The 24,089-nt window shown below is 41.2% G+C and overlaps 1 protein-coding gene across 3 annotated transcripts; it reads right to left on the bottom strand.

The window, feature by feature from the left end:
- Positions 1–1,171: 1,171 nt before the first annotated feature.
- Positions 1,172–20,893, bottom strand: LOC113162816 (sodium- and chloride-dependent GABA transporter 2-like). 3 transcript variants are annotated; one of them, XM_026361038.1, is made up of 16 exons: positions 20,811–20,880; positions 20,556–20,637; positions 11,017–11,260; positions 10,712–10,846; positions 8,397–8,537; positions 8,214–8,304; positions 7,973–8,105; positions 6,971–7,105; positions 6,540–6,643; positions 5,960–6,084; positions 5,477–5,589; positions 5,241–5,378; positions 5,032–5,134; positions 3,306–3,406; positions 2,731–2,901; positions 1,172–2,578 (listed from the first exon to the last, which is right to left on the bottom strand). In XM_026361038.1, the coding sequence occupies exons 3-16, from the start codon at positions 11,228–11,230 to the stop codon at positions 2,435–2,437; spliced, it is 1,848 nt and encodes a 615-aa protein (XP_026216823.1). In that variant the 5' UTR covers positions 11,231–11,260; positions 20,556–20,637; positions 20,811–20,880; the 3' UTR covers positions 1,172–2,434. The 3 variants fall into 3 exon arrangements, with proteins under 3 accessions (XP_026216823.1, XP_026216821.1, XP_026216822.1); XM_026361036.1 differs by lacking the exon at positions 20,556–20,637 and having other exon boundaries at positions 20,811–20,893; XM_026361037.1 differs by lacking the exons at positions 20,556–20,637; positions 20,811–20,880 and adding an exon at positions 11,980–12,455.
- Between the last annotated feature and the right edge of the window lie 3,196 nt (positions 20,894–24,089).

The following is a 24,089-nucleotide window of genomic DNA, read 5'->3' as shown; positions in this document are numbered from 1 at the left end:
CATACAGGAAACACGCACATCCCTACAGTGTCCGCCTCAACCTCCCGTCTTCCACCTCACACTCTCAAACCCACTGGATCATTTGTAATCCCCATCATCTGAAGCTGAGATGTATGCCAAAGCAACCATATGGACATAAACCACCCGTTATCCCCACACACACACACTTACACAGTAACCCGGATCACATGTGCAAAACAGGCTGCATACAGTATTGCGCGTCATCAAAACAAGTTGTGTGTGTGGACCCCGCGTGCCGAGCCACGTGTGCGAGGGGATGGCCCACTTCCTACAGTGGCTGGTGGGGAGGGGGGAATCCAATATGGTTAATTGACAGGCCGAGCCTTTTACATAACCGCCTTCTCCATCTGAGTGGTGGTGTCAGAATTCCCCCCAGCACTGCTGCTCTCTCTCCCTCTCCTCCTCTGCGCGCGCGCACACACACACACACACACACACACACACACACACACTCCATCCTTCTCTTGCTTTCTCTTCTACCCCTTCATGGATGTTACGCCAGTAATTCCCATCTGGATGAAAACGCTTCAGATGAAGGGAACGGAAATCACAGTGCTTGTTTCTGAGATGGTTGAACGACTGATGGCTGCGTGTCTCTTTCTCTTGTGTCTCCCTCTCTATTTGCTTCCTTTCTCTGTTCGTAGAAACCAGGTGTGTTCTCAGCATCTGTTACCATGACGCTAAGGGAGGGAAAAACATCCCCTGTGGGACATTTAGCAGTGATCACAGGTATATCTGTTATGGAAAAGACAAACAAGCTGAACACACACACGTCTTTTAGTGAGCAAAAAAAAAAAAAAAAACTCAATCAACAAACGCTTTTATCCACAATGTATATATATATATATATATTCATTTAGAAAAGGGAATAATGATACACATACAAAAGAATTGTAAAACAAAAGGGCACATGGATACACCTGTAAACAGAGATACTCACACTCGGGTCAAGTTGTCTGTGACAGCAGAAAGGTTTAGATACTTTGCTTTAAATTCACCTCACAGGAGAATTTGACCTGAACTCGACTAGTTTCAAGTTTTCATGAGCAACTTCAACTCATTCCCGTTTAAACAAATTAAAGACGTGTGTTATATACGGGGCCAATTATCAACAACAAGCCTCTTCAAGAACCACAAACACATCTCTAGGTCATTTTCAAGCTTAACTTCTTTTTGAACAAAAACATGAAGCTTATTCCTGCACGACTCCGCACATTCACATCCCACCGTCTTTGTGTTATAAATATAAACATCACTACACTTTGTAGATCACTTCTCTGATTCCTTTACAAAACCTACTTTATCATTTTAAATGCAACATATGGTGCATAAAGTAAAAAAAAACATTTCAGTTTAATCTATACAGCAGCAGTTTTGTAATATTGCATTAATTTAAGCTGACTGAGGAAATATTACTAGCAGGTTTTGTAGCCTCATCTCTTATTTCTGCTACAGTACAAAGAATGGCTAATAATGCCCCTATTACTTCTGTAGAAACTGCATTTAAAACTTGTGCATATGAGACAATAACTGACAGTAACTTAAATAAGTACAAACAACTCTGCTTCACACTTTTCAAAGACAGTTGTGTGTAACGGGTGTGTAAAGTGTTAAACTCGGGGGTGGTAAACTATAACATTGAGTGAAGCACTTGAGGTATTGGCAGTGACATCTAGCAGATGGCTACATAACGAAAACAGATGACAACAACAGTGATTAAATGGTCCCCAAATACAGTGATTAAATAAAAAAAAGATATATGAAGAAGGTGAAATGCTTAAGATTTAGGAGGAGCACGTGCTGTTTTAAACAACCAGCAGCAAAGTTTAAGAAGGCTGCGTCCCAGTCCACAGCTACACCTGCTAAAAAAGACGCTCTCCAAGTGGGACGATCTGCCTCACAGAGAGCTAAACGAACAGTGCGTCCAAGCAGCTACTGAAAAATGTCCAACCCAGTTTCACTTCGACAACATTCACAGCTCATTCTTTGAAGTTTTTACATTTTTAACAGTTGAGTTAATTGGCAAAATAATGTCCACTAAATGTCCCCTAATTTATGTGCAGAGGCATTCAAAATAAGAACAGTAGAAAATATCGACATCTATATTTCCATGTCTAAAAGGCAACAGCTGCTGATGAAAACCATATCATGTGGCCGAAAGTTCCAGAAGTCACGAGTAAGTGGACACTGAGTGGATACTGTTTTGCCAAGTTTTTCAGTGGTTTAGTTAGGGATTACCAATCCTGTAACGTTTCCCATCACAGATACACTATCTGTGACGTCTGAGTTCAGGCAGCAAGAAGAACAGTCCTTTGACTAAGTGGCTATTTAGTCTGTGTCTAAACTAACCTCGACACACCTGATTGGCTGAGCAGCGCCCACTGTTACACTGTGAATGAATGAAGATGATCAGTTATATGATCCTGGATTGTGTGACAGGCTTTGGTTTCATAGCTAGGGGCTGTGTGGAGCTGTACGGGGGCACCGCGTCGTTCGTGGAGAAGCGGTGTAAGGCTTGTGCTGAGGTTGTGGCTGGGCTGCACAGTTGCTGGAAGCGCTGCAGAGTCAAACGGTCACAGTTAGTTGACTGGTTTAAAATCATCATCATTGTGGTAATTTAAAAAGAACAAATCCATATTTATAAAGATGAATATGTCTTTAAAGCTATCAGGTAACACGTGGTAACAGATAGATGTGTGCCAGTACAACCTGTGGGAGGGTTCCAGGGGTGGTGACCAGGGCATAAATGGCCCAGATGGGGAGCAGAGAGACAGAGGAGAGAGTTAGTAGCCAGCCCAGCGTGGTGGCCCAAACTGGAGAGACCAGTCCTTTCCCCAGGCTCAAAGGAGACCAGCACACCAGGGAAAAAACAAAAGTAGCCTGCAGAAGGAAGAAAGGAAGGCCGAGTCATTTATCTTCATAAACCGTCCTGAAAATCAGTCCATCATGTCTTCAGTGTTTATTTATTACACTCATATATCAGCTTGACATGTTGCTACTTGTAATCTGAGATCAGCTGATGTGATGGTTGAATACTGACCCAAACCGACAGTCTCCATACACTTTGACATATTGACTGTTACATGACAACTCTAACATTAATTATGATATGTTTCATGTGTTTGTTCTGATTGAGACAGTCACAGTTATTGATTGTCTGTGGACCACATACGTTATTGGAGGAATTAGTTTGGCATGTCAGACACATGTGTGTGTGTACATTATCTGACAGCTAGCAGACACTAAACATAGTTAAAGCAGGTCAGCAGGGAGGGGTCACTCACAGTGCACACGGCCGGGGTCAAGTATTTCCAGCACAGCTTGAAGACAGGCAGCGGGCTGTAGCCGATCATCTCCCTGATGTTGGCAGTGAAGCGCTCGGCTCCTGTGGCCAAAACAAGAACCTCATAAGTGGTTGTGGTTTGTTTTGGAATCATGGTTTTAGTTTATGACTGGCTTGTTGTTTCTGGTGGCGGTGACCAACTCGGGTTTAAATCCCCAAATCCTCAACGACAGCGGAAAATAGTAGAAAAAATGGTCTTGGAAAAAGAAAACACAACCTGATATTTTGTTGTTTATTATATGTAGTAGTTAGCCGCAGTAGTAGTGTTAGTGACAGTAGCAGAACAGGAGATGACATGTAGTTATAATAACAGAAATCTCCAGGGAAGCTAGTAAACAGACCCCGAGTTAAGACCTTTGTGTCTAAACACATTAAATTTAAGTAAATAGAATGATTCATGCTTTTGCTGCCACATCTAGTAGCACTTATCCTTCCTTATATCTTCTTCAGATAAGTAGCAGCAGTTAAAGACTGTTTGGTGTTCAACTTAAAATACATATGATACATAAAAATAAGATATTACCTGGTATTCACGTCATCATTATTTAAAAACTACAAGTTACAACATCAGTCTTTGCTAACAGTAAATGTGGAGTTAAATATGGTTTAAATCTTAACTCCTTCAGGACCATGTGACCAACAACACAACACTGTAAGCTACAGTAGCGTCCTTGAAAAGCTGTGGTCATAAAAACAGGGAAAAGGTGCAGTGGGGTCCAGGCCGCTCTTACCTGCTCCACTTAAAACCCCTCTCCTCGTCTTTGCTGCTTCACTCTGCTGGGAATGCCATAAAATCAGACTTCCTTGCTTTTCATACAGGGGAACTTACGTTTTTTTGAGTTTCACAATTTCCCGGGGTTTTAATTCTTTTTTTAAAGTTTACTGTCTAAAACTTCTACGTTGTATTATGCTGATGTACATACATTCCACCCTTGTCACATTCAAACAATGATTTTGTTTTAGAGTCCCTGGTCTGGCTGTGACAGGGGCTCCCTGGGGCCAGCAGACTGAGACTGAGAGGCGACGGGGCCCGGGGGGTGATTTAGGGCCCGCAGGAGACAGACAGGGGCCTGGCTAGGAGCTGCACTCTTGTTAATATACTACTAAGTTCAAGTGGAATGCAGAAAGAAGGGAGGAAGTGAACAGGACGACTGTTTATCTGATGTTAGGAGCTGCTTTCATTAGAAATAAATACAAACTTTTATATTTTTCATAGATACACAAAGTATAAATCAGCCATTAACTTCTTCTAACTTGTCAAAATGTGGAATGTGGAACTATTGTGAGACTAATGAGCTCCAGAAGAATTTAATTAAATTCAGACATGCAGTGGAATGGGGAGGTAGGATATTTTCTACTTGTAAAATTTGTGTTAGATTAAAAAGATTAGTGAGGTCAAAAGGAAGGAGTGAAAATCTAATCAAAGGAGAAAGAAGGGAAAGAAAGAGGGGAAAGGATGTAAATAAAAGGAAGAGGACAGAGGAGAAGGTAAATGAAACGTAAGGAGAGGAGTAAAGGAGACAAGGAAAGATGAAAAGAAAAAATTAGAAGGGAAACAAAAGGAGATGGGACCTAGAAATAGGAAATGAGTGCAGAAGAGAGGCGAGGAAAAATGAGGAGATGACTGAGGAAAGAAAAGGAAGAAAGAAAGGAGCAGAGATTCATACCATACACCCAGCCGATGGCCAGAGACTGGAAGATGGAGAGGAGCAGCAGGCTGGCTCCACTGCAGGAGAAATGGTCATAGATCTGGAACACATACAGACCACCCTGCACACAAAAGGAGACAGAACTCCATTGGTGCATGTCGTTCAAAACAAAACAGGGTCATGTGCTCGGGATCTCACATCATATGGAGTGTGTGGCTGTGACTTACTGGCGTGACCATGACCAGCCCTACGAGGAAGCACACGACGCAGACGAACAGCAGCAGCAGCTCTCTGCGGTGACCTCGTCTGATCAGGTGAGGGTACAGGTCACTCACCGACGTCATCAGGGCCTCCAGGCTCACAAACTGAAAGGCAGAGGGGAGACGGGGCTCAGCGTGGGTGCTATGGATTTTATGCTGTTTAGTTTAGTGTTGTGTGTGTGTGTGTGTGTGTGTGTGTGTACCTGTGTGTCCAGCCCCAGCATGATGATCATGAGGAAGAAGCAGACAGCCCAGAGCTGCGGTATAGGCATCATGGCTACAGCTCTGGGGTAGGCGATAAAGGCAAGACCAGGCCCTGAGAGAAAACAGCAGCACAGGAAAATAAGACAAAGAACATTCTTTAGGAACTACTTTCAGCTGCGGATTAATACAAAATAATAGGTTTGGACAACTAGAGCTCGGTGGCTGAGAGGAACATGCTACTAACAGCTGATGAACTTTTGTCTTTTTTATGATTTGCTGACAAAAGCATACACAATATAATATCACATTTATCTTTTAAAGGGCAACTTCACCAATTTTCCCATGGTTTTAAAATGGGAAATACATTTGCCTTGCCTTTTTTTTTTTGCGCCTTCGCATAGTGTGAGATTTATTTTAAGGGTCAGTGTGCAAAAGCGGATGTAAACTGATTCAAAAAGTTCCAAGTCAAAGCTGCGTTTCACCTGACTGGGCCACAGAGGCTATGTCCACGCCCTGCTCCTCAGCCATGAAGCCCAGCACTGAGAAGATGGCGAAACCTGCCAGGAAACTGGTGCAGCTGTTCAGGAGGCACAGAAGGAAAGAATCCCTGGAAGAGACATACAAGAAAGAGCTTTATCATTATGGCAGCTTGAAGAAATTCATTTGGGATTAAGAGAAACAATGTTAGAACAAGACTACAATTTGCTAGTGTAAAAGCGTCTTCACTGAGGTCTTGATCTTGGTCTCTGGCCTTGTACAGTATTGTGGGACTGTGGCCTGTTACTGTAAATACAATCCAAGAGTTAAGTGCTTGGCTCTGTCTGCGAGTGTGTGTGGGAGTCCTCAAAGTGTGGGAAACGTGGCCGTAAGGGCTTTTCTTTAAGGTGTGGCTGTATCAAAGTGTTTTCTCTGTCCATTCCAGCCATTCCTTCTGGAAGCCATGTGGCCAGTGGGAGCTCACGTCTCTACGAGTGACTATGGTTTGTCTGAAGTGGAGTGTAAAGAGAAGCTGCGTGGCTGCAAGTAGTGTTGTGTGGTTGTGTGTGTGACAAAGTGTCTCACTTGTAGCAGTCATTGTTGTATTTGTTGTAACTGCCCAGGGCCGTGAGACTTCCCAAGCAGATACCATAAGAGAAAAATATCTGGGTTCCTGCATCCATCCATACCTGCAGGATAAGAGACAGACAGAGAGAGGGGACAAAGTGAAAGGGAGGACAGGAAGCAATTTAACGTAGTATTAAATGTTTGTCTGCAGATTGATGTACAATGGATTTTAGAATATTTAGTGAGTCATCCCTACACGCTGTATAGTGACAGAGGTGTCTGTTAACTCTCAGTATCTAAACTGACTTTAATCTAAAATAGCTTTATGTTGCGGTTTTGCCTCCTCCTACCTTTAGGAACTGTCTCGACACCTGAAATAGCGACTTGAGGAATCTCTGTTGTCTCCAACAGTCTAAAAAAATCCAAGGTCTGAGCGCATGGCTTTGTACCTGAGGGTCTGCCAGTCGGGTGTGGTTGGGTTTGAGGTAGTAGATGATTCCCTGGGTCGCTCCAGGCAGGGTGGCACCGCGCACCAGCAGCACAAACAGCATCACATATGGGAACGTGGCTGTCAGGTACACCACCTACAATGTAAACACATAGCGTGTAGGGATGTGGTCAGGGGTGGCACAGACACAGAGGAAACAGAAAGGACATGTCTGTGCTGTCCTCAAACAGGGATAAAATACGAAGAGCGCAACCGTGGAAAGTTGGACTCCTAAAACCTGTTGACGGCTGCTGGCAAAATTATTACAGCTCCTGGTCCCGTATTTCATTAGCTAGCCACATAAAGGCGATGATTTATGTTGTTTCTAACTTTGTTACACCTCAGGGTTTTGTTGTTTCGAAAAATGACCGTGTCACCACATATAAACGAGAGTTGCTGCTACAGGCAATGACTGAGAAGCTTATAGTAAATAACAGGATTTCAGAGTATCTATGAAGAACACGTAAGCGTTTGCTTATTTCAGTCATCAGAAACTGGGAGGCTTTTACTGACAGAACATGAGTTTACGCTTAGCTCCTGATCACATACCTACAAACTATTCGGGTAGAGTTCAACATTATTAGAAAAACCTAATAACACAGTTCTTCACATATTGTGAAAATACAAACAGGATGATTCAAGCGGAGCTTTTAATTAATTCTTTGAGCTTGTACAGACTCTCAGGCCTGTCTGAAATGATAAGGAGCACCTCCTAAGATTTCTGAGTGACTTTACAGATGTGGTTATAAATCATACTAAATATAAAAATACAGCAGCAAAATAAATCTAAGCCAGCTGGAAATTAGATATTTGTTTCCATATGTTTGCCTGGAGTTGCAAACTGATTCTGTCACTGATTTTACTTCATCTTCAAGTAATGAACTTCAAAAACAAACTAACCCAGAAGATGTTATGTTCCTACACACGACAGAGAGGCCTGATGATGTCGGGGTTTTTCGCTCACCTTTCCGGTGGACTTGACCCCCTTCCAGACGCAGAAGTAACAGATGAGCCAGACAGCGGCAAGACAAAGAGCCAGCTTCCAGCTGATTGGACCCAGTTCATCTAAATTACTGGAGAGTCGGAGCACCTCCCGCCTAGAACACACACACAAACAAATGACTATTTATGCCTAATTAACAGAGGTATTTCTGCTATATGAGCAATACTGTAGAAAACCGGCAGTGATAAACGGAGGCACGCACTCCCAAAACTCCATGACAGGAGAAGTGGCATTCTCAGGCAGACTCCTCGCATTGGCGGTCTGGTTGTGGAGGTCAAACGAGACACAAGCCTCTGCAGGAAAACATACACAGAAGAGACCTTGAAACAGGACGCTTTACATAGTGGCCTCATGTTGGCACGGACAGAAGCCTGTCTTTACTGACTGGTGTTCCACGTGTTGTTACAGTGAGACCAGGGCAGCTCTGCCTGGAAGCTGTAGGACAGGTAGAAGAGAGCCCAGGCCAGTATGATGATGTAGTACACGCAGCCATGCAGGATTATCACCTGGCTGGCATAACCAAGACCTGCAGAGATATCAGGAGGAGACAGAGGCAGGTTTACACAAACACATAAATCCACGTCGTCTATAATTAGTACTAAGTCACTTGAATTTCACATGACAGCATGAGACACTTGACTTGCAGCCCACATCTAGTACATCATCATTAGGAATGAATGATGGCCTTATGAGGCCTAGATTGGGTTAAAAAGCGGAGGCTGTTTGTCTAGACAAGTGGCTGTTTGTCATATCCTCTCATGAAATTCAGTCCCTTATCTGAGGAATAAATGTGCGAACCAGTAAGCGACTGTTTGTGTAAGCTTGTCTGGAGGCACGCGATGTTGCTGCAGAATTTGTCCCAATGCTAAACACATGGCCTTCACACAACTAGCTGTCAACACAATCCTGGAACCACACGGGTGTATGCATTTGTGCATCTGCAGGCCACATGGACGATGCTGGAACGCTCATAATTTCTCATTAAACAAGTTAAAAGCACAGATTCTATTTATAATGCGTTTCATAGGTGGTCCAGGCATTAGATGCACCAGTCATATTAAAATGTCAAGGTCTGCTTTACAGCAACTTTAAAAGGAAAGAATAAGTGGCAGGTTGGCGTTTGAGTTCAGTGGAAGTGTCCCTGAAGCTATTCTAGTGCAGCGTGTTGCTGCCTTGAAGTCCTGAAGATCTCACTGCATGGTTCATCTAGTAGCTGCTCCGATTCCCACAAACTCACGTTCACTCACGTGAACTTCATAAGCAGGCAGAGTTGGCCTGTTGTCGTGGATGTGACATCACTGAAAGCACGATGTTTGTGAATTTCCTTGCACTATTAGAAAATCTGTCATAAAAGGGGGATTTAAATGTCTGCGATCTTGGAAAATACAAAAACAAACAAACAAATGCCAAACAAAGACCTCATGTAGCCACATGCCCAAACTAAGTTGCTAATGCTTCTCAACCAGCAGCCACATTATTTATCCCCAATTAGTCAATCTACTGCACCTATAAAGAAATACAGAGGGAACAAAGTCCTGCTTAGTGCCTGCGTGATAACCAAAAGAAATAAACATGTATAAATGTCTTTACAGGAATAGACCACGAGTCTTTGATTCATACTTCAATGCAGTCCTTCCATCCATATGTATTAACTGGCTTCCATTTCCTAAGAGTCTGATTTGTCCAGGATCAAATTTACAATGTAAATAACTTTACCAAGCATTTTATTTCTCTTGAAAGTCATCACACCTATCAGGGTAGATTATGTTTCCCTGGTGTAATAATGAGTTAAGTTAATGCATAACCACGATCCTTTGTTTGGATAGCTGTAAACTAGGAAAACAAGACGTCCAACCTCAAGTGTGTGTTTTTATTGGCAGGCAGAGAGCATGTTGCCTTCTGCACTCTTGAACTGTTTTGATACACAAGCTGAGACTGAATGTGTAACGTCCACGCATGTAGCTGGCAGAGCCGACTTCGAACAAACTGTTCATATGGGTTTGGTGTTGATGTGGACGCAGGAATGCTTTGACTGTTTGCACCAGGACGTAGAAATAACAGAGGGATAAGAAAACAGAGACTCAAAGATATGTTGGTGAGGTTCCAGGTTGATTTAGGACTTACACGCATCAACACACGCTACCACAAACTAAGTGCCATTATTACAGTGCACCGTTAGCTCATTGGTTGGCGTTACTAACAGGGGATGTCATATGAAGGCCGTATGTGTTTTCATATGTCAAAGCTAGACCGTAGCACCTTGTAGGCAACATGCTCAGAATCTAAAGTTTGTTCTCCTAGGTCGAACGTTATTGTCACTCCCCAATCTTGCTTCTAGACCCTCATGTTTCCCGACTAAGGGAATCAGTATTTGTGCTGCCCAGTCCCTGATGCGAGTGATCTGATGTCCCCCTACAATGGAAGTTATGATGGTCCTTCCCCATTTGCTGCTGTAATCAGTTTAGACGCCCTTGTCACTTCTCACTATTGGGCTTTAGTCAAAACAGGACATTAGGCTGTGAGAAAACATAATCGCAATGACATTTCATATTAAATTTATTTAGCATTTAATTAAGAGTTGAGTCAACATCAATAATGAAAATAATAACAGCAGAAGACAAAAACGAAATACTGGCTACACATAGCAATATGTAACATTACCACAGACCGTCTACCAGGGATATAATTAGACAAGTGTACCTCCAAATAATGGGCAGATAGTCCTCCAGGCGCTGACACCCCCCAGACTGGTGTACTGTCCCAGCGAGGTCTCGAGGAGGAAAAGAGGGATTCCACACAGGACCAGGAACAACAGATACGGTACAAAAAACACACCTGGAGACAGAACACATCATGTGAGCACCTATCAGTCAGTTTATTTCTAACCCTAAAACACCTTCTATCTCAGACGTGTTATAGTCTTTATGAGTAGATGTCAGACACGGAGTAAAGCAACTAGTTGTCCTTGTTCCCTCTCGCTCTCTCCTCTGACACTCAAGCGTTACCTCCTCCGTTCCTGTAGCAGAGGTAAGGAAACCTCCACACGTTCCCCAGGCCGATGATCTGCCCCGCCACAGCCAGGAGGAACTCTGCCTTGCTAGCCCACTGTCCTCTGGCGTGCAGGCCATCTTTGGTAGCTTCTTTCCCGCCGGGGACGCTCCCTTGGTGGAGCTTGTTCAGCAGCGGGTCACCTTGCTGCGGGGGAAGCTGGTCGACCATGACTGGTTCAGGCAGAGACGGGCAAACACCCTGCAGAAAGGAAACACTAACAGTGAAACAAACAGCACTCACATGTTCACAGCTAGTGCTGAATAACTCAAATACTGGAGCGACCAACACTTATCAGTCCGGTCCCAGTGAAGGACGGACTCCTGTGGGCGTGAGCGCTCTTTATCTGCAGCCTGCAGCAAACTCAAGGCCCAAAACATCTTGATGTCACCTCATCCATCTGACACCTTTTCAACAGTTGACTGTGTTTTAATGATCTAAAGTGATGATCTAATAACGCTGTTGTTAATGTTGGTATTTATTCATTTGACTGCACATGTTGTAGAAACTGTTTCACTTCAAACACAGCGGGGGTTCCCGGTGAATGAGGGACACACGTGCTCCGTCACTCCGTTATTCTTCCTTCTCCGCCGCACTGACCCCTGCTGCGCCATGCGTCCTCAGGATCCTGGTCTCTAAGCCTCTGGTGACTCACCTCTCGCTAAGACTAATGTAACCGAACGGAAAACGTGAATCTAACGCTGAAGTGAAGCTCGGACACTTTGTTTGATCCGTTATCTCTGAACTGTTTGATACACATGTAACGTTTTCAGGAAAGCGTCACGACAGAGGCGCGATGAATCCGCACGACGCTCCGTCTAAGACGCCTCGGACGTTTTCACCAACACTGTGGATTATTTTGTGGTTGAAACGTCGTCTAAAATGACGATTTGCAGCGAATTCGACATTACACAGCCTACCTGTGCGGTTCCTTTAGTTCTCTACACGGCGACCACCCCTCTGTCCCGGTGGTCGAATGGTTTGTTCCAGGCAGGAGCAGCAGGGAGTGTGACCCGCCTCGACCCAAACCTGCACCGGGACCGGGACCGGCTCGGGTCGGTGCATGCAGCTCTGCAGCTCTGCAGCGGTTATGAAATGCACCACGATACGTCATGAGCATTTTAATATTACCAAACAGCATTTTTTATATAACTATCTTCGCTGGGACTTTGTAGTGATTATACATGCTCAGTTATCATTTTAGATTTTTAGCTTCTGCTACCATGATGATAAATTAAAGAAATAAATGATTTGGTCCATTTCAACATGTATGACATACAGTTGACAGGAAACATGATTCACTTCTCTTTGTCAAGATGATCTGAGCCCACCTCCGATTGTGATGTCATCACGCTAAGGACACACCTCCACTCTATACAGTGGTCCATACTACTACTACTATACTAACAATAATAATAATAATAATAATAGCAATCATGTGTAAACATTATTATTAACACTTATGGCTAAGTTGTATTTCATTTACATACTTACTTTGATCCCATACTTGTTATGGTGAATGTATGTGTATGTGTATGTGTGTTATAATAGTATTTTTTCCTAAGTAATTCTTAGTTGTATTATAACACCAAACAAATCCATCCTGCCTTCCTTAACAACGCTGGTCACATGACAACAGGGTGTGTACAGATACAGTAAATTGCTTTTCTATTAAATAAGACCATTGTGGCTTTGTTACATCACCTGAGAGCTTTCTATACCAACACCAGTCACATGGCAACATGGTGTGTACAGATACATTAACCAAATTCAAAATAACTTGGTCATATTATATATAGGACACTGGAGAAATCTGAGAGACCATGGTCCAGCCCTGTCCAGAAAATAGTCTGGCTATTTGAACCTTTTTGGCCACCTCCAGCAGCTCTCAGCATGTTTAACAGGCTGTGTCATTGCCGGTGCTCATTGGGCTGAGCATTTATAGATGCAGTTAAAAACTCAAGTCTCCAGCTAGAACACTGCTCCAAGGACTTCATTCACAAAATGACATTCCACTGCTTAAACATAATAGGTCACATTACTACGTGTATAAATCGTGGAGAACATTTCTCTCTGACCTGAGCATTATGAAGTCACCACAAAGTATGAACAATGCATTTACTGTTGTGATCTGCATGGCTGCCTCATGGTTGGCTCGACCTTGTCTTTCTTCTTCTTCCAGGAAGTCTATAGGTGGGACTGAGACCTTGTCAGAACACCTGAGTAGGGCTGGACTAACAACTCTGTTAATTAGAATGAATTACCTGCCAGATCTTCCGAGTCTCCTCCTGACCTGCCAGCAAACATCACATTTTCACACACTTATCAAAGTAGGCTACAACAAACTACAGCTTAATAATTCACACAACACAATTCTTCAAGTCACTACTGACCGTCAAGCTTTGTGATTGCCTAACTCTTCAATATTATTTATAACATTAATTAGATCGCTGGATCTTTCTGTCAGTTCACACAAAGCCAGAGCCTGGTACTGTTTACTACTTTGCAAACAGAACAGGATGTCTGCTGCTTTGTGCTTTATGGCCTTTTGTTATCCGTTATGTTGATAAAGGTTTATGATTAGATAACATGTAAGTGTTAAATGTATCACAGCACACTGGACAAGACTGTGACCACACAAAAGTATTTATACACACAGACACTTGTTTTAGCTGATTACAGCACAAAACAATGCATGTGAGGATAATTAGAATAAGGTATTTGTTCTGTAAGTGGTTTAAATTATGCAACTCTGAGCAGGAAAAGTGACAAAATCACAAACAGCACAGTCAGTCTTCCTACTCCGAGTATACAGAAATGTATCAAGCTGAAGAAAAAGCTGTAATTAAGTCCCAATATGAATTTATGTCACAGTTTACTTTAGTCTCCCTCATTAGCACAGAAAATTCCCAGAGGAAAATAAAAAGTCAAAGGTCAAGAGTCAGGAAGTGTTAAAAAGTCTAGCATTCACATACACAAATTCTCCACACACTCTCTGATTTGCTTTCCAGGGACCAAATAAAACTTCCACATTAAGGGTCCTTCAATACTGTTGCCATTGTTCCATCCTGACAAACCTGTAGCCGCTGTAAACGTGGTGCCACGGTGTGTAACTCAGACCAGGCATAGCTGTACACAATTTATGCATGTTTTATGGGTGGTTTTATTGGTGTCTGGTATCCAGGGCAGTGGGCCATCGATATACAGTGGTAGGTATTGTGAAACCCTCCCAGCCTGCATATTTCCTGTTGTATAACTGCAAGCTTTTGTAAACTTTGAATAGGAAGCAACACTGCAGTTAGTTGAAGACAGTGGCAAAAATCACCTTTGAATATGACACCTGTGCTGAGAGTCTATGAACACAAACAGAGTGCAAAGCACATGCAAATGTACTAACACCACGCGGTGCAATAGCTGCTCGTCTTACACACTTAGCAACACCAAGGGCCCTGTAATCCACTTACAATAAACCAAAGGTAAACAAACTCAAGTCTCAAAGAGTTATGAGCCCACATCAAGACAAGGACAACAACAAGAAAACCTAAAAGTGAAATCTAATTTTAACAATTAAAGTTGTATTTATCAGAAACAAATCAAATCTTTACCTTGTGGTTCACTGTTGGTGTCAAACATTGTTCACCAGCTAAGTTGTGTTAGATGAATTGTGAATGTTAAAGTCCTTAGATTTCAGATGGGTTGGTTAAAAATACTGATCTGGTATCAGGTTTATTATGTTGACTGGCACAGAGTAAGCAGAAAAGATACCAAACACCTGCCCACTCATTTATGGTAAGTCGACTGGAGCTCCAGCCATGTGTCCAGGGTGACAGCGCTGAACAAACCTTGGTTTGAATCATTATTTGCTCAGAGAGATGCTTCTAGTATCTATGCTGACCTAGACAAAATACATTCTGGTTGTAGCATCCAATAAAAGGCTTCAATAAAAAGTGCTCTCTGTTTAGTACACCCAGATATATTTTGACAGCTTAACAAAGGATTTAACTAGTTGACTCGAGTGAAATTATAATCATGGGTTATTTAACAGGTTCTCTTTACGCTGAATGTTTGCCCACATAAGGTCATCTATTTGATTTCAGTCTGCCAACTATCAGACCAGAAAGATTAATGCAAGACACTAGTCCAGACACGTTAATCTTCGACGTAACCTTCAGGTCAAACACACTGTAATTAATTAGAGCGGCCTTCTTGCCTCGTATAAACCTTATGAAATAGGACGTGCTGATGGGATCAACATCAGACCTCTAGCTCCATACCTCCTTCCTATTCCCATGTCCTAAATGGGTGCAAATTCCTGTGGGCTACCCCCCCTTTCCTTTTCAGCTTCTCTTAAAAACTTACCTCGTCAAAGAGGAGTCAGGTAAATGTAACCTCTGGTCTTATGTCCACATTATACAGGGCCCCCCTGAGGCTTGTGGTTGCCCCTGATAATCTTTCCTAGATTTTTTATGGGAATGTTTTGAGGGGCAATTCCCCACATGAACCCTGTTAACCACAGTGGGTAGTCCCATGAGGTGTTAGTGCTGCTGTCGGAGATTTGTGGGCTTCACTGGAAAAAAGTCACACACTCCTTTTTTTATTTTGTTGGACCGCTTTTAGCTTTGACTACATTGCGCATTCGCCACGCCATTGATTCTGCCTTCACAGGCTTGTACAGTTGACACTACACATGATGGGTGCATCACCTCACCTGCCTCTCTTCTTACCCTGATGCACCAATCACTCTGGAACAGGGTGCTACAGGGCTGTTTAGTCCTAAGTCCTTAAGTTCCCCTCACATTGTGCAAGTTCAAATGCTCTTAAATTCACTATTAAACATAGCAGTGAGTTCTACTGTTGTTTTTCTATGATGTGATTTCACCAATTGTTTATGTATTTGCTGATCACAATCACTCAAGATTTTTTTCTGACTAGATTTCTTCCTCAAAGATGGTTCCCCACCATCCTTCCAGTTTTTAATAATGTGTTGGACGGTTCTTCACTCAGTGTTAGTAGTTACAGCAATCTCTTTGCTTGATTCATGACAATAATTTGAATCTTCTGAAACTGCATCACAGGGTTAAATTACTTGTTGCCACATTAAACATAATTATCCATTGGGAGGATCTTACCTTTTTGCTTAGTCAAACCCAGGTGGTGACTTTTTTTTTTGGACGGGCAGTGTAAGTTCATTTATCAGTTTTGTTAGTTTGTGAATTTGATTCTTTTCAAAGGATTTCGAGTTATTAATTGTGAGTTGAAACTAGTCCTCAATGAGGGTAACCTCAAAATACGTTATTTTTCAGTTGAAGACCGGGGTTCCCTGGATCCTCTGTAATAATATATATTTTATAGAATTACTATTACAACAACACATCCCAGCTCACGTTCCCTATTAGTGGGTGAACAATCCGCTTCGCTTGGTGAATTCTGCTTCACAATGATAGGAAGAGCCGACATCGAAGGATCAAAAAGAGAATTAAATTACATCTCATGCATTTACCTTTGGATAAAGATAAGATAGCTGTTAGCTGTCATCTTATTCCCGTCTATGCAAAGCTAAGCTGCATAGTTAATAAGTAATATGAGAACAGTATGAGTATTCCTATCTAATGTCATTTTCCTGCCACGTAAGTAATTTAATATTTTAGCTAGCACAATCCATCACTCATGCAAAGGGTGAGTTAATTATATCACGTTCAAATTAATTTTTTAAACTTCAAACTAAATAACATGACTAAACTAACATGTTGGGATACATAGAAAAGCTGTCTGATAATCTGGCTGCTGTCTCCATGCCAACTTTATCTTGCTTATTTATCCAGATTTTGGCAGCTGTGTATCACTGTATAGAAACCAAATGTCTTGTATAACAAGTGTCCCAATGTGTCTTCTGTACAAAAGCTAGTTAAAGTGCTGTTCATACTGATATCCTAAATACATTTAAACTAAGACCTGCAGTATCTGACTTGTTTCCTGAAATGGCCAATTAGTGATATAATGTGAAAGGAGGCTTCTTCTTTACTAGACCACAAACGTATTGTGATCTTTTATCTAACAGGTACTAAATCTATAGATTTATGCACACGTAATTATAAACAGAACCAAAATATTTTCAGTATATGATTCAACAAGAAAGACTCGACCAAGGCTAAACTTACCTCTGTGTATGTGGATGTGACTTCTCACTAAGTCTTCAATGCAGCACCTGATTGAGCTGGATTAATAAAGAACCTGTTCGTTCTGATCATTTTACAGAAAAGTGAGTACAACCCTGCTGCGACCTTGCCCATCTAGCCTTTGCCTACGATGATCCAGGCCCTCAGGCAAATCTAGGCAAGCTAAACAAACCTGGATTCCTGTTGTTCACTGAGCCTGAGCTGGCTAAATGACCGTATCATGGGACTTTTATAAGTGGGGTGTGAGATTGGGATGGCTCTAATAACTTATTTCAAAACAATGCTGTATACACTTACAGGGTTAAACAGATTTTGCGAGTGCAGAAGTCAAGCCTCTGGCCAGTAAGTCAGCTGTGCCATGATTAAAACCACCTAATCTGGCTGAGGCCCACAGATCTTAACACCCCCATGGAGGAATGTAGCACTGAGTGGTCTTAAAACACCAAATATTAAGTCCCCCCCTCCACGAACACTGACCACAAATAGAAATACTTCTTACACTTATAATAATGTGATTAATTATCAGTGACTACTACCCCACATATCTCCACTGGTGTGCACATGACAACGTTGTGGGGTACCTGCAATGTAATTATCTCATTACACTCCATCACATCCATTATAACCTGATTTGATGAATTCATTACTCTGTTCATTGCTGACTTGGCAGCTTTATCTGACAAGGTTTTATACGCTTGGATGCAGAGAGACTTAACTGAGGTTAAGCACCTCAGTCACGGGGCTACGAGGGCCACACTGCTCCACAGGGGATTTGTAGAGGTGCCCTTTGACCCTCTGACCAGCCAGGTTAAAGGCGAACATGACAGTGAAAGGTATGTTGCATGAAAAGTGTTTTGATGTGTGCTAGAACAATTGTATGCACCTTCAGTGAGAAACAGACTGAGGTGAAGGATGATTGAAATAACTCTTGTTATAAATAGCTCTTGTTCAGTGAGGAGTTTAAGTCCTCCAAATTAGTGTGTAAAGCCTAATTCTGACATTTGCTACAGTTTCAAACCCAAAACATAAATTCAATAAATACAATTATTAAAAGTTCTTCTAAAAATTGGTTCTAAACCAGGTTTTAAAAACATTTTGATCATTGTGTGGTGAGATTGGTTTTGTTTCCCAGTACTGTACAGTAGATATTTGCAATTATTTGCAAATATGATCAAAAATATAAGGGCTTGGGTGAGGTAAGATTTGGACTCAGGGACTCTGAACTTTTGACTTCAGTAACGCCCTAGCTACAATGCTGAGGGATGTTGGTGATTTCATATTGCATATTTTATAATTTTTTATGATTTGGTCATGTGTTATTCAGTACAAACAGCAAAATATGCTACAATAGTACATTATTTTTGCTGAGATATGAATAAATACAGACCAGGACACTGAATCACAACCAAGATGATGAAAGCTAACTGTAGTGGATAGCATCTTGACAGAAGTTTCTAATCAACTGACCACATACTAGATCCATAATAAGAGGATGACACAAAACAATAAATTCTCTGGCACCAACTTCTTTAGCCCACCCAGTCCTCTGCAGCTACATTTACTAATTTGTGCAAAGTTGTGGTCCATAAACACATCTTAGCATCAGATTTATCCTGGTTCCACTGACAAACAGTGGACCTACAATGATGCTGGTGAGTGTTCGGTGTTGCTGGGGGAAAAGAACTGGGCCCATGTTACTGGTTCCAGTTATTCTGTTTAACTCTCCTGCCAAAAACCCATCAAAAGGGGGCAGATTCTTTAACACAGGCCAAAGGCACACCACACAGTGATGACAGAAAAGTGTGTTTGCCAAATCCAAGTAGCTGCTTCAGCACTGTGGTCAGATCACAAGAAAGGGTTGGAAACATCTGTGGTCGGCTTTGGCAGACTTTACAGAAGACTGTGCAGCTAAATAGGGGCCGCAAATAAAACACACGTGCGGTAACAGAAATGACATCACGCTATAGTAGCACGGAGAGGTGAAGTAGGTCTTCAGGTGAGTACATGACTTCATGGGTGAAGTGTAGCCTATATGTGGAGTGAGAGGGTGACACGGTCGAATGGTTCTCTGCACTGCGAAGGCTAGTTTTCAGAACATTAAACACAAAAACAAAGAGTTAATATAATAATGCTGTAAAATCACCACTGAATTTTTATCTGTTTTCATTTAGAAACATCAAGGGATTCCGTGGCATAAAATGTATTCTGATTTATTGATATATTATAACATAACTGTATATTTGACTTTTTATAGTTTTACTTGTCATTGTGTTTTATTGGTTTTATCTTTTCGTATTTGATCTTAATCTACTTCATTGGTTTTTTTTTTATTAATTTATGTTTATTACTGTTGATCTTTTCACACTGGTTGCATGCAGTAGTCTTTAGTTTTTCAAAAGTTTTTTACAGCTCACATTTGTTCTGTTTCAGTGTAAACTTGTCATCTTCAACGAACTTCGAACGGTCTTCACTTCTTGAAATGCGATTGAAATACAGTGATCTGATATATCTTACAGACAACAAGTCCTGTACTGGTAGGGGTCCTGGACCAGAGCTACAACAAATTGTAAAAGCCCTAAATGTCTTATCCTCTTAAATACTGCTTTTTGACATTAAAGTTTGACTTTCTGTAGTTTATTTTTTTGTAGTTCTTATTTTAACTGGGTCCTACTTCCTGTTTTATAATCTAACTACTTAACATTTGATATTTTGCTGTATCATGCAGGCATGGGGCAACAGAGATCACAGAAGTCATGTGACCATAACAGACAGTAGCAGCTGGACGGGCAGGAAAACCAACCAGATTAACATATATAAAGGTAATATGATACAGAAAGGTGTTTGTCATAAGTGACACATGTAGGGACGTTCGCCAAAGCCAAACCATAACCATAAGCGCACTGAGGAATGTATCGCAGACGATGCCTTTGTGTTGGCAATGACTCAGCTTTTTTGTAGTAGCCATGCTTTGTCAGCTTTACATACCGCAAGACAACAACTAGAATAAAATAACATACTAGCTTCCCCTAAGGCTAGTATGTTTGTCTGTTTGTTTTAAATGTGAAATAAATCTCACGTCTGCACTGTTAATAATGCGTACAACCATCAACGTGTCACAATGTTATATTATATTACACCTGATGCAAACATGACTCATGCATGTCTGCTTTAGTTTGAGTCATTTTAGTCTTATTGTCTTTAGTTTTATAACTAACTGTCACAATAAAGCTCATTCTCACACACACACACACACACACACAGACACACACACACACACACACACACACAGACACCTGCAGGCTGAACAATAAAGCACCTACCAGTGGTAACTCTACACTCTCCCTCTGTAGTCTTCTCAGGTGTTAAACCATAGAAATCATTCAGCGCAGGAAGATTGTTTCCCTAAGAGCAATAAAATATACACATAGGCCAGCGTGGGAGGAGCAGATAAGCTTCAAGCATTCAGGTGTGCTCAATTTTTGTTTGTTTTCTATGATTCCATGCCAACTTTGCCACTAATAAAAAGAATGTAATTATGTATCACACAACGTAGAAAATAAAAGTCTCTCACTCACCTCTGAAGACTTTTTAAACTCCCGGTGACTCTTCAACTTTTGCCCTGTCCTGAAGCGAGGCTAAACTGATCTCTTGATTCTGAAGACATCACAGGTGTATTGGATAAAGAAGGAGGAGCTAACAGCCTCAGGGCAGACTTCATAGACGTAGGATGCTTGGAACAGCTTGTGTAATGTTCATTCATTGTACACGTGAACGTATATAATAGCAGACGGCACACAGAGCTCGCTAAGTCATGCATTTTTTAACAGGGCTGCCGCAAGAATTAGGAATCTACAGATACTTTAATCACTTACATACAGTAAGGTAATGTGTATAGAGGGAGTTCAGCAAAATTGGGACAGTTAAAGAGGCCATATTATACACACTTGTGGGTTTATATTTTTATTCTGGGGCACTGCTTTCCAGATAACCTGGGCAGGTGGGCGTGACTGTGTGAATTATGGGTTTGACAGGCATCATATGAATGACTGGAACGTTTTATAATGGCTGGGAATGTCTTCTACAGACACAACAGGGTACATGGTAATACGAGATTTACGTATTTACGTGTGATTTCTATCACATATGTTCAGCTCAACTTTTCTGTTTGGGATTTTTGCTTTTTTAAAGATCTTAAGAGGGTTTAAGTAAGTTAACATGTCTGTCTTTCATATTATTGTTTAGTTTCATAAGAACACATTAATTATATTCACTGTTTCTTCCTCTTTTGGAATTGCCCATGACTTTCCACTTGTTGCTCTGTATACACCAGCTGTCAGCTGAATGTAACCGACACGTCTGGCTTCGTATTGTCATTGCCCCACCTGCATGATACAAGCAGACCAACCAGCTTTGCTAAGGACAGACTGTTCACAGAGCAACAATATTTATCCTGCAGAAAACCCCATTTTTAGATAGGATCACAATAAAGCAATCAGTAAAGTGTCACTGAAGGTGATCTATTATCAGTTAAGTGAGAGAACATCTCTTAGCCTGAGGCCTGTTTACCCATGGCCTAAAGGAGACAGTTTAGAGTGTGCTTTTGTTGTGATCTTTATTCTGCTAGTGGATTCTCTCCTCTCACGTTGCTTCTTAAGGCTACAACATACAACTTTTGGGATTCCAACTAGTGCTAGCATGAGACTTGAAATTAATCCACACAGCTCTGCCCAGCCCTTTGGGTTAAATCTTATAAAATTACAAAACAAAAGAAGCTACAAAAGCAAGAAATGATTTACTTTCTCTGATTGGTAAGAAGGGTGAGACTTTATATTAATAATTAATATTTATATAAAACTGATTATTCATAAATGTTTAATTTTGATTTCAGCTGAAAAAGAGCATATCATCCCTCTTTGTCTTCCAAGTACATGCTGTGCTACAAGTGTCAATAATGGTAACTAAAAAAACATACACACATTCAAACTGTAATGTTTAAAATGGGCTCATCTCCAAAAAGCATAAATAGCGAGAGACAATAAAGAGAATATTTCAGAAAGTCGTTCAGTGAACCTAAATGTCATGTTTGTGTGACAGGACAACTAAAAACTCTGCGGTTCTCCTGTTTTTCAGCACAGCAAAGAGATGCGGTTGCCTGAGGTTCATCTGCTCACACTGCTTTGTAAGACTCACACATTGTATGAGTAACAGGTTACTTATGTTTTATCCAAACATCAACATGTGAGCCACACTGGTGTAATTCATAACCATATGCGGGTATTTGTGAGTGAAACCATGTAACAGTCAGTTACAGTTAATACAATACTGTATTAGTGCAGTATCATATTTAACCTGTATATATTTTTAAAATGCTCAACATCTGATAAAGTTTTTAAATGGTGAGTCTTCTACAGTCAATGTTTGATCGTTAGGGGTTGTTATATGTTGCTAGCTTCTGTGTTGGTAGGTAGAAATGAACCATCAAGCCAAGAGAGAAGGATGTATGGACAGTCTCTCAGGGAACAACACTAGTATAAAACAGATGTTCAGGGTCTTCTTATAATCAAGGTCATCTCATATTTAGGCCATTTAGGTAAGTGTAAACATCGACCATTGAAATATAATAGTTCACAATACTTTTTCAGTTTGAAAAGACGTTCTTAAATAATATAAATCAGTGGGACTGATTAGGGATCTACACTACCTGTTTGTTAGCCAGTGCTGCCAGTGAGGGCTTCTGAGGCTGGAGGGAGATGTGGAATTCTACACACCACAATACTACACACTGTGTACATGATTGTAAAACCCCAATTAGGCCTGTATCTGTTTCACCTCAGTGGTTTTCTGGGAGCAACAGTGAGAGAAAGAGAAAGAGAGAGAGATGCTGAATAATAGAAACCAAAGCAGTCTGTCATTAATAGTGCAGGGCTCCATCAAAACAACACCAGCACGCTCTAATAACTCTGTCTTCCTCTCTGCATCCTTCTCCCTAGTTATGTAGTCTATTCCTTTCTTTTTATTGTCTTTATTTCGAATTTTATTTGGAAGAATTCTTCCATAGTTGCCATTAAAGTGCAATATAAGCGATGTTTGTAAAACAACACTTACTGTTCACTTTATTAGATACACCTGTATGAGCTAATGCAATCCAGTAGTTGGTGGTGCAGTACATTATATTAAGAGGTGTTTAGGGAGGTCAAAACATTTGCAACAACTCTTAATGTGCTGTACTCCAGTACAACGCCACCAGCTACTATGACCTCAATAATAAATGCATATACTTTAGAATTTATGACAGAGCTGCTGGATTGCATTAAATTGAATAGACGAAACATAAATGACATCATCATAAAGAAATATAAATATAGAGCTTTCATGATGAGCTTTCTTCGAGTTTTGTCAAGTGTGTCAAAACAGAAAAAGCAAAAAACAAAAAAAAAACAAAAAAATGAATCCATGCTGCGCCCTCTGCTCTGTCTGCCTCTTGTGTCTGCTCTTCAGATTTCTGTCTCATTCACAGCACGACTACATTATGTGACCTCTTCTCTGGGTTGGTATCCTGTATAATCATGTTACGTTGTGTCAACATTGAATTATTTGGGACTTTCCCAGTCACTGAAGCAGAGGTTATAGACTTTTGTGCAATAAAGCCCTTGATCAACTTAAGTTGTGAAAAGTGGCAAATTCTTAATGTGATGACTGTCTCTTGCTATTGTAAATGCGCGCTGCTGGAAAGACTTGCAATTGTTCCTTATATGAACATGCATTTTTTAAAAAACTTGTTTTCAGGCTATGAAATAATTCTTTTATACCAAGGGTAATGCATACTTGGTGCCAGGCATTCATACTTGGGAGGC

Source organism: Anabas testudineus, chromosome 2, assembly GCF_900324465.2.
Source record: "Anabas testudineus chromosome 2, fAnaTes1.2, whole genome shotgun sequence".
Lineage (NCBI taxonomy): Eukaryota > Metazoa > Chordata > Actinopteri > Anabantiformes > Anabantidae > Anabas > Anabas testudineus.
Note: the sequence above shows the minus strand (reverse complement) of the source record. Positions and strands in the feature narration are given on the sequence as shown.

What these genes read in the sequence shown, in the direction of transcription:
- LOC113162816 (XM_026361036.1), bottom strand. Translation starts at nt 11,230, where the DNA reads ATGGTCGACCAGCTTCCCCCGCAGCAAGGTGACCCGCTGCTGAACAAG. An exon ending in GGCCATCGGCTGGGTGTATG is followed by an intron (nt 3,407 to 5,031) that starts GTATGAATCTCT and finishes TTTTGGCCACAG; the next exon opens with GAGCCGAGCGCTTCACTGCC. An exon ending in TGACCCCGGCCGTGTGCACT is followed by an intron (nt 2,902 to 3,305) that starts GTGAGTGACCCC and finishes TTCCTTCTGCAG; the next exon opens with GCTACTTTTGTTTTTTCCCT.